This window comes from Poecilia reticulata, chromosome 7 (genome assembly GCF_904066995.2).
Source record: "Poecilia reticulata chromosome 7, P_reticulata-male-v2, whole genome shotgun sequence".
Classification (NCBI taxonomy): domain Eukaryota; kingdom Metazoa; phylum Chordata; class Actinopteri; order Cyprinodontiformes; family Poeciliidae; genus Poecilia; species Poecilia reticulata.
This window is the reverse complement of record NC_088836.1, coordinates 34,074,478-34,085,943: the sequence shown is the minus strand read 5'-3', so window position 1 is coordinate 34,085,943 and position 11,466 is coordinate 34,074,478. Positions and strand designations below refer to the sequence as shown.

Sequence of the window (11,466 nt, the reverse complement as noted above, 5' to 3'; positions counted from 1 at the left end):
CAAGTGGATACGGAAAGCATGTTGTATTGTATAAAGGGACATTTCTGCTGTTTTCTGTGGAGATGGGACGCTGAGTTCGCATTCATGGGAAATAATTAAACTTCTTTGGTTTTAGAAAACGGCTGCAATGAAACAAAGTGAAACATTTAAATTGGTCTGAATTCTTTCCGTACTCACTGAATAAACACAAAATGCAGTTTTAAAATCATGGATTCATTTACAAACTACTGTAAAACTGCCTCCTTTGCTAAGTCATGAATTTAATTTATTGGATTTGTAAATCGTGATTTGGGTCATGATACAATTTCAGTTAAATTACAGAAACTTAGAAATGATAAATGATAAAACCTCGTGTTTCTGTGAGTTTTACCTAAAAGTGCCTTGATGACTGTCCAGCCGTGAACAAACTGAATAGATGTGGAGCTTTTATTAATTCACAAGCAATTTATTTTCATTTTTATTACAGCAGAATTTAAACTTTTACCTTTTTTTGTGACTCAAACATTTTAACTGAACTTTGGCGTCCAAACGTTTTACAGCATCGACCAGAAACCCAAAGTTTAACGTTTGCTTTTCTCAGGAATAAATTAAACGTCTTATCCAGGAGTTTTTTCCAGCAGGGGCACAAACCTTCATCATGTGACTCTGCTTTTTTTGAGAAATAAACCAAAAACATCTTATTGAAAAATAAGTTTTTTCAAAACTGCCATATTTCCATTAAGCAATTATTCAATAACTTCTTCCTTTTTGTGAAAACCAAACATTTTAAAGCCACTTAGAGGTTTTCTGTGCCTCCCTGGATGTTTCCTGGATGTTTTCTGGATGTTTCCTGGATGTTTCCTGATTCTGTCGTCGCTCCAAGATTTCCACTTTCCATCCATCAGGTGTACGGCAAGCCGTTTCTGATCTTATGCTCGCTGCATGTGTGTCAGGCGATGACAGCAGGTGTTTGACTGTGAGAATGGTACATAAAACGACGCCAAGATAAACACAGACTCAAATTTACCAAGCAGTTTGTTTTGGTGGAGAAAGTGACAGAGGATTATGGGATGGATTCCCTCCTTCGGGCTTAAATATGAGCGGCCAGCTTCTTCCAGCACCCATCCGGCTTCCATCATGCTCTGCTCCACGCTCTGTGAGTACGCCGACGTTTTAATGCAGTCTGCTTTAATTCAAGGGGCTGAAAGAGAGAAAAACCGTTGAAATATTTAATGAAAAGTTTTTTATTTTTAACAGTTCCTGCTTTGTTTTGTGTTTTTGGTTCCCAGTGGCAAACTGGGAACTCTGGTCTGTAACTGGTGGGTGAAACATGCTGGATCTGGTTCCTGCTCAGATTTTAAAACTAATAAATAAACGGATCAGTTAGTTTTTAAAAACAACAAATTTGTTTGAAAAGAGTAAAAATAAATTACAAACTTAACACATTTATTAAACTTGGCATAAATGTCCAGAATTTAAAATGTTCATAAAATCATATTTTATAGCAGGATGTCATCAGGATACAGTTTATTTTAGGGAAGATGTGTGTGATGTATAATATTGATTTCAAAATGTTAATTAATTTGCCAGATATAAATTATTTTGCTATGGTCATGTGCAGTGGTTTAAGTTCAACACCCTGCGGAACGCCTCACATTGCTGCAATACAAGCTAAAAGATGCACCTTAAATTGGTCGTAATCTGTTTGAGGGCAATAAACCTTTAACTTGAACCGAACCTGAACTCGACTCTCAGGTCTAATAAACCAGGACGGAACATTTTTTCTGCTTTAAATCCAAACTGAAACTCTGGTTGGTTATTGAACAGAATCTATCAGAATAAATCTATTTATACAGAGTTCAGTTTATCAATGATCAATGAACCAAACAAAAAAAGCCGCTTTATCCTCTAATCTTCACAACAAATAATTCTGAGTATTGGGATCATACGGACATGAATTTATAAACTGTCAGCCTGAATGCAGATGGAATATTTATAATAATTTCCATTGAATCCCGTTAAACTCTCAGCTCATTATGAAAGTTTAATAAGTTTTTTCTCTCCTAGTCCTGGCAGCATCATGTGTGCTGATACCTTCAGGTAAAAAGTCGCTCTAACGCGCGGAAACGTTGCTCGTCGGTGTTGATTCCTCGTGACTGACGGCGTTTTATTTGCAGTTTTCTCCCAGAAGCTTCGCGTTGTGGCGTGTGAAGGATCCGCGGCTCAGCTGGACTGTGGTGAGATCACTGGGTTTGTCGGTTCTGCTTCTGACTGGAGTTATTATCTTTGGGACGACCCGGAATCAACACACAGCTGGAAACCAGAGATCAGGATGAACTCTGAGCCTTCAGAGCCACATAAAGATGGTGACAAAATCAGCTGAAGAACATTTTCAGCTTTAAAGGGCTGAAAAGCACTGAAGTCCCAGATCCAGAGATCTGCTGCTGCTGCTGGCGCTCTGACTAAAACCAGGGAGATGGAGCACACCACTTAGATCTACACCAACTAGATCTACACCACCCAGCTCTACACCACCTAGATTTACACCACCCAGCTCTACACCACCTAGATCTACAACACCTAGATCTACACCACCCAGTTCTACACCACCTAGATCTACACCACCCAGCTCTACACCACCCAGCTCTACACCACCCAGTTCTACACCACCCAGCTCTACACCACCTAGATCTACACCACCCAGTTCTACATCACCCAGTTCTACATCACCTAGATCTACACCACCCAGTTCTACACCACCTAGATCTACATCACCTAGTTCTACACCACCCAGTTCTACATCACCCAGTTCTACATCACCTAGATCTACACCACCCAGTTCTACACCACCTAGATCTACACCACCCAGTTCTACACCACCTAGATCTACATCACCCAGCTCTACACCCCCTAGATCTACACCAACTAGATCTACACCACCTAGATCTACACCACCTAGATCTACACCACCCAGTTCTACACCATCTAGATCTACACCACCCAGTTCTACACCACCTAGATCTACGCCACCTAGTTCTACATCACCCAGTTCTACACCACCTAGTCCTACACCACCTAGATCTACACCACCTAGATCTACACCACCCAGTTCTACACCACCTAGTTCTACATCACCTAGATCTACACCACCCAGTTCTACACCACCTAGTTCTACATCACCCAGTTCTACACCACCCAGTTCTACACTACCTAGATCTACACCACCCAGTTCTACACCACCTAGATCTACACCACCCAGTTCTACACCACCCAGCTCTACACCACCTAGATCTACACCACCCAGTTCTACACCACCTAGATCTACACCACCCAGTTCTACACCACCTAGATCTACACCACCCAGCTCTACACCACCTAGTTCTACACCACCCAGTTCTACACCACCCAGTTCTACACCACCCAGTTCTACACCACCAAGATCTACACCACCCAGTTCTACACCACCCAGCTCTACACCACCTAGTTCTACATCACCCAGTTCTACACCACCCAGTTCTACACTACCTAGATCTACACCACCCAGCTCTACACCACCTAGATTTACACCACCTAGATTTACACCACCCAGCTCTACACCACCCAGTTCTAGTTCACCTAGTTCTACACCACCCAGTTCTACACCACCCAGCTCTACACCACCTAGATCTACACCACCTAGTTCTACGGTCCTTCACTGACAGAACAGACCTTAATCTGCTGCTGGTAGTTTATAAATCACTGAACGGATTACAGATCTGCTGCTGAAGGATTGGCCTCCAGATTCTGCAAACATGGAGAAGCAGCATTCAGCTTCTATGCACCACAAATCTGGAACAAACTTTCAGAAAAGTGAAAAACAGCTGAAACACTGAGATCCTTTAAATAAAGGCTAAACCCCACCTGCTTAGAGCTGCTTTTGAAACACAATAAATGAAATATTGACCATTATATTTGACATCTATTGATGATTTTCATGATGGCACTAGACACAGCTTTTTGTTTCTTCATAGGTGACTCCATGATGGTTTCATAACTTTATTTGTGTGTTTTATGATGCAAAGCACTTTGAACTGCCTTGATTGTTTGGAGCTTAAAACCTCCAACGTTTCCATCCTCTGTCAGACAAAGGTGAGGTCATATCTGTGACCAGTGCTACATATGGACGCAGAGACCAGAACACGTGCATCGCTGGACGACCCGCCAACCAGATAACCAACGTCCGATGCTCCAGGAGCTTATGGTTCAATCCATTCGGGCGTTTTAACGTTGGACGTGCCCGTCTGTCTCGAGGCAGCAGCTCAGTTAAAGTTGCTAAAAGGTGAAAATGTCTATTTTGGTGTCAATTATCCAATGGGATGATTCTGGATTAAATCTCTAATTCTGAACGTCCATCTTCAGCTGCAACGGGAAGCAGAGCTGTTCTATCACAGCAGCAAACTCTGTGTTTGGAGATCCCTGCGTGGGAACCTACAAGTACCTGGAGGTGGAGTACAGCTGTGAATGTAAGTGAAGGTGGAAACACTTGGATTAGTCAAAGTTAGGGATGCTAACAATGAATCAACTCATCTTTCTCTTTCTTACTGTTTATTTAATGTCACATGCTGTTTTTTTAAATTATGTAAAGCACTTTGAAATGCCTTGCTGCTGAAATGTGCTATACAAATAAAATTTGATTGATTGATTAGGTTTATTAGATTAAAATGAGTTAGATTCTTACCTTCTTTAGTTTTGTAGTTTGGCCGCCGTCCAGCAGAGGGCGCCGCTGGTCATCCTATCACTAAGGCGGTTGATAACAGAATTAAAGATGGCGGCCATACCAGAACGGGTAGAGATTAAAACACTTTAAATCTGACGGAGAATCGCAGAAACCTTGTAAAATCTTCACACCACTTTGAACTTTTTCTCATTTTGTCACATTAAAACTGCTAGTAAACAGAAATCGGATCCATTCGGCTCATTGATAATTAAGATGAATAAAGTTTTATGTCACTATAATCCGGACTCCCTGGATTCTGTAGCTAAGCATGCTAGCAGACGTGGGTAGTAACTAGTTTCATGTAGCTGAGCAACCTTTTGGAAAAAATGTTTATTAGGAGTATATTTTTAATTTAAAGTATTTTTTATGAAGTATTGCTGCTTTTACTTGAGTAAAATTTCTGGATCATCTGCCCTCTGTGAGTAACTTCACTGAATGAAGAGAAAAATTAGTTTTAAACAAAAATTCACCTGCAGTTTTTTATTAGTTTTTAAGGGAAAAAACTTGAAAAATGCCTATTTTGCCTGATTTTGTAATTATGAATTATATTAATTTTTTATCTTGAAAACACCAAACATTCCACATAACTTTGTTTTGGAACGTCTGATGGTGTAATTTTTATAAATGAAATGATGTTTTGATCAGTCGCTCAGGAGTTAAATCGCCTTTTTACCAAAAACAATTTGATCAGTTTAATGTTTCATTTGGGTTTTATTTGCAACAGAAAAGCATAAATTGGTGCATAATTAGCAGCTGGTTGCACTTAGCTTTATTTTGGAGTATCATAGTAAACTAAACAAAATACAAAAAAATAAACAAATGAGGAAATTGTCCAGAAAGTCATTTTACTCCACTGAACTTTTATTAGATATAACTGTTGATGTTTTCAGTTAAAAACAGGAAAATAGAATAAAAATATTAGCTTTGAATTAAACAGTCATTAGCTGTTTGAGTGGTAAGGTGTGACCAGAGAACAAACCATCATGTTTTCTTTGCTGTGTTAAACATGTCGGCCATGTTCCCCATCACTAACCATGTTTTACCAGCTGCTGGATTAAGAGTCGCCGCCTTCAGCTAATAAACCGAGTCGAACACGAAGGCGCTGCTGGACCTCCACTGTGTTTTTAACGCTGATGAAAGCATGGAGGGCCGGGCTTCCTCCATTTCCATCTCCAGCTTTGTATTCAGAGGCCTGACGGGTCATTAATGTATCTGAATCTCTTATGACAGACCCTGAAAGAAAACCTCAGAAAGGTCCCACTGTGGCATGTGAGGGATCAGTGGCTCAGCTCCAGTGTGGTAAGATCTCTGGTTTTACTGGTTGGTTCTGGAGCATTACACCATGAAAATGTCTCTCCAATGTTTCCATCCTCTGTCAGACGAAGGTGAGGTCATATCTGTGACCAGTGCTACATATGGACGCAGTGACCAGAACACGTGCATCGCTGGACGACCCGCCAACCAGATAACCAACGTCCGATGCTCCAGCAGCTCAGATAAAGTTGCTGAGAGGTATAAATGTTTTAGTTGGTGTCAATCTGACCTCCAATGAGATGATTCTGGATTAAATCTCTAATTCTGAACGTCCATCTTCAGCTGCAACGGGAAGCAGAGCTGTTCTATCACAGCAGCAAACTCTGTGTTTGGAGATCCCTGCGTGGGAACCTACAAGTACCTGGAGGTGGAGTACAGCTGTGAATGTAAGTGAAGGTGGAAACACTTGGATTAGTCAAAGTTAGGGATGCTAACAATGAATCAACTCATCTTTCTCCTTCTTACTGTTTATTTAATGTCACATGCTGTTTTTTTAAATTATGTAAAGCACTTTGAAATGCCTTGCGTCTGAAATGTGCTATACAAATAAAATTTGATTGATTGATTAGGTTTATTAGATTAAAATGAGTTAGATTCTTACCTTCTTTAGTTTTGCAGTTTGGCCGCCGTCCAGCAGAGGGCGCCGCTGGTCATCCTATCACTAAGGCGGTTGATAACAGAATTAAAGATGGCGGCCATACCAGAACGGGTAGAGATTAAAACACTTTAAATCTGACGGAGAATCGCAGAAACCTTGTAAAATCTTCACACCACTTTGAACTTTTTCTCATTTTGTCACATTAAAACTGCTAGTAAACAGAAATCGGATCCATTCGGCTCATTGATAATTAAGATGAATAAAGTTTTATGTCACTATAATCCGGACTCCCTGGATTCTGTAGCTAAGCATGCTAGCAGACGTGGGTAGTAACTAGTTTCATGTAGCTGAGCAACCTTTTGGAAAAAATGTTTATTAGGAGTATATTTTTAATTTAAAGTATTTTTTATGAAGTATTGCTGCTTTTACTCGAGTAAAATTTCTGAATCATCTGCCCTCTGTGAGTAACTTCACTGAATGAAGAGAAAAATTAGTTTTAAACAAAAATTCACCTGCAGTTTTTTATTAGTTTTTAAGGAAAAAAACTTGAAAAATGCCTATTTTGCCTGATTTTGTAATTATGTTATTAATTTTTTATCTTGAAAACACCAAACATTCCACATAACTTTGTTTTGGAACGTCTGATGGTGTAATTTTTATAAATGAAATGATGTTTTGATCAGTCGCTCAGGAGTTAAATCGCCTTTTTACCAAAAACAATTTGATCAGTTTAATGTTTCATTTGGGTTTTATTTGCAACAGAAAAGCATAAATTGGTGCATAATTAGCAGCTGGTTGCACTTAGCTTTATTTTGGAGTATCATAGTAAACTAAACAAAATACAAAAAAATAAACAATTGAGGAAATTGTCCAGAAAGTCATTTTACTCCACTAAACTTTTATTAGATATAACTGTTGATGTTTTCAGTTAAAAACAGGAAAATAGAATAAAAATATTAGCTTTGAATTAAACAGTCATTAGCTGTTTGAGTGGTAAGGTGTGACCAGAGAACAAACCATCATGTTTTCTTTGCTGTGTTAAACATGTCGGCCATGTTCCCCATCACTAACCATGTTTTACCAGCTGCTGGATTAAGAGTCGCCGCCTTCAGCTAATAAACCGAGTCGAACACGAAGGCGCTGCTGGACCTCCACTGTGTTTTTAACGCTGATGAAAGCATGGAGGGCCGGGCTTCCTCCATTTCCATCTCCAGCTTTGTATTCAGAGGCCTGACGGGTCATTAATGTATCTGAATCTCTTATGACAGACCCTGAAAGAAAACCTCAGAAAGGTCCCACTGTGGCATGTGAGGGATCAGTGGCTCAGCTCCAGTGTGGTAAGATCTCTGGTTTTACTGGTTGGTTCTGGAGCATTACACCATGAAAATGTCTCTCCAATGTTTCCATCCTCTGTCAGACGAAGGTGAGGTCATATCTGTGACCAGTGCTACATATGGACGCAGTGACCGGAACACGTGCATCGCTGGACGACCCGCCAACCAGATAACCAACGTCCGATGCTCCAGCAGCTCAGATAAAGTTGCTGAGAGGTATAAATGTTTTTGTTGGTGTCAATCTGACCTCCAATGAGATGATTCTGGATTAAATCTGTAATCCTTCACTTGAACGTCCATCTTCAGCTGCAACGGGAAGCAGAGCTGTTCTATCACAGCAGCAAACTCTGTGTTTGGAGATCCCTGCGTGGGAACCTACAAGTACCTGGAGGTGGAGTACAGCTGTGAATGTAAGTGAAGGTGGAAACACTTGGATTGGTCAAAGTTAGGGATGCTAACAATGAATCAACTCATCTTTCTCTTTCTTACTGTTTATTTAATGTCACATGCTGTTTTTTAAATTATGTAAAGCACTTTGAAATGCCTTGCTGCTGAAATGTGCTATACAAATAAAATTTGATTGATTGATTAGGTTTATTAGATTAAAATGAGTTAGATTCTTACCTTCTTTAGTTTTGTAGTTTGGCCGCCGTCCAGCAGAGGGCGCCGCTGGTCATCCTATCACTAAGGCGGTTGATAACAGAATTAAAGATGGCGGCCATACCAGAACGGGTAGAGATTAAAACACTTTAAATCTGACGGAGAATCGCAGAAACCTTGTAAAATCTTCACACCACTTTGAACTTTTTCTCATTTTGTCACATTAAAACTGCTAGTAAACAGAAATCGGATCCATTCGGCTCATTGATAATTAAGATGAATAAAGTTTTATGTCACTATAATCCGGACTCCCTGGATTCTGTAGCTAAGCATGCTAGCAGACGTGGGTAGTAACTAGTTTCATGTAGCTGAGCAACCTTTTGGAAAAAATGTTTATCAGGAGTATATTTTTAATTTAAAGTATTTTTTTTATGAAGTATTGCTGCTTTTACTCGAGTAAAATTTCTGGATCATCTGCCCTCTGTGAGTAACTTCACTGAATGAAGAGAAAAATTAGTTTTAAACAAAAATTCACCTGCAGTTTTTTATTAGTTTTTAAGGAAAAAAACTTGGAAATTTTGCCTGATTTTGTTATTTTGTAATTATGAATTATATTAATTTTTTATCTTGAAAACACCAAACATTCCACATAACTTTGTTTTGGAACGTCTGATGGTGTAATTTTTATAAATTAAATGATGTTTTGATCAGTCGCTCAGGAGTTAAATCGCCTTTTTACCAAAAACAATTTGATCAGTTTAATGTTTCATTTGGGTTTTATTTGCAACAGAAAAGCATAAATTGGTGCATAATTAGCAGCTGGTTGCACTTAGCTTTATTTTGGAGTATCATAGTAAACTAAATAAAATACAAAAAAATAAACAAATGAGGAAATTGTCCAGAAAGTCATTTTACTCCACTAAACTTTTATTAGATATAACTGTTGATGTTTTCAGTTAAAAACAGGAAAATAGAATAAAAATATTAGCTTTGAATTAAACAGTCATTAGCTGTTTGAGTGGTAAGGTGTGACCAGAGAACAAACCATCATGTTTTCTTTGCTGTGTTAAACATGTCGGCCATGTTCCCCATCACTAACCATGTTTTACCAGCTGCTGGATTAAGAGTCGCCGCCTTCAGCTAATAAACCGAGTCGAACACGAAGGCGCTGCTGGACCTCCACTGTGTTTTTAACGCTGATGAAAGCATGGAGGGCCGGGCTTCCTCCATTTCCGTCTCCAGCTTTGTATTCAGAGGCCTGACGGGTCATTAATGTATCTGAATCTCTTATGACAGACCCTGAAAGAAAACCTCAGAAAGGTCCCACTGTGGCATGTGAGGGATCAGTGGCTCAGCTCCAGTGTGGTAAGATCTCTGGTTTTACTGGTTGGTTCTGGAGCATTACACCATGAAAATGTCTCTCCAATGTTTCCATCCTCTGTCAGACGAAGGTGAGGTCATATCTGTGACCAGTGCTACATATGGACGCAGTGACCGGAACACGTGCATCGCTGGACGACCCGCCAACCAGATAACCAACGTCCGATGCTCCAGCAGCTCAAATAAAGTTGCTGAGAGGTATAAATGTTTTTGTTGGTGTCAATCTGACCTCCAATGAGATGATTCTGGATTAAATCTGTAATCCTTCACTTGAACGTCCATCTTCAGCTGCAACGGGAAGCAGAGCTGTTCTATCACAGCAGCAAACTCTGTGTTTGGAGATCCCTGCGTGGGAACCTACAAGTACCTGGAGGTGGATTACATTTGTTACGGTGAGTTTAACCTCTAAAGTTTGTGCATAAACTAAAATTGGTTATACTAGATTTAGCTAAAGGCCTATGAATACCATGTATGCCATCACTACCATGTTGACCAACACTGATTTACTCCTTTTTACTATGTTAGGTTGACATTTTGTATCAAAGTTAGCTTAAATGCTATTGATATCATGTTGACCTACAGCAAACAAATAAAGATCTTAATTTGCAGTTATTTACAGCAACACTCCATCTTACTTGCAATCTACACTAAAATTAGTTGAGCTAGAGTTAGCATCTGTGCTATTTATAGGATTCTAGGTATCATTAGCATGTGACCTGCAGCTATAGAAGTGTATGAGCTACAATGCTAATATTAGCTAAATACTACCATTTCCATGCTGGTTATCAATCACTAGCATGTTGGTTAGCATTCATTATGCTAACGTTAGTGTGTGAGCTAAACTTAGATCTGAAACAACATGCTAACGTTAGCTTATGGGCCCAGTGGGAAGATATTGTCAACTCAAAATGCAGAAACACGTCTTCCAAAAAAACCTTTATGTGTAAGGAAATGTGCTTTAACAAAAGGTAGTTATGGGGTCTGAACATTTATGCAACCAGGTTGTTGCAGCTTTTTTCCTTCGAACAGATTTAAAATGTGTTTTTTAAATAAGCTTAAAAAATTTATTAAAAAGTAAATTTATTTTTTAAATAAAAATGTGGCCCTCGAGTGCTTTCAGTCCAACAATTTTGCTTCTAATGGGAAAAAAGTTTCTAATAAAAGTTATTTTAATATTTTCATTTTCTTCTTGCAGCTTTTCTGACTGGGTGAAACCGTCATCCTGTGTTCTGGATGAAATTCATAATAATCAGGAATATCTACAGCATTGATTAGCAGCTTCATGTCTCTTCAAATTAAAATACTTTATTGGTCCCAAAGGGAAATTATCTACTCTTCTGCGTTTTCTCAACCTGTTTTGCATTTTTATTTCAATTTTTCATGAATAAACCTGACTTGCATTTACATTTTCTGGATAAAAACTCTTCCAAAAACCTCCCTGAACTATAAATTCAGTTTTTAAATTCTTCCACTCTGAACAGGAAGGAACTCTGAGTTTAAAGATG

The 11,466-nt window shown here is 39.2% G+C and overlaps 1 protein-coding gene across 1 annotated transcript; it reads left to right on the top strand.

The window, feature by feature from the left end:
* The first annotated feature begins 1,060 nt into the window (after positions 1-1,060).
* LOC103468106 (rhamnose-binding lectin-like) lies at positions 1,061-11,294 on the top strand. The gene is given in 16 exon segments (XM_081609426.1): positions 1,061-1,106; positions 1,109-1,135; positions 2,047-2,079; positions 2,157-2,216; positions 4,102-4,297; positions 4,378-4,481; positions 5,966-6,034; positions 6,115-6,247; positions 6,332-6,435; positions 7,916-7,984; positions 8,065-8,197; positions 8,288-8,391; positions 9,878-9,946; positions 10,027-10,159; positions 10,250-10,353; positions 11,157-11,294. Coding segments are annotated over 16 exon segments (1,386 nt in total). The 5' UTR covers positions 1,061-1,075; the 3' UTR covers positions 11,174-11,294.
* The last annotated feature ends 172 nt before the right edge of the window (positions 11,295-11,466 follow it).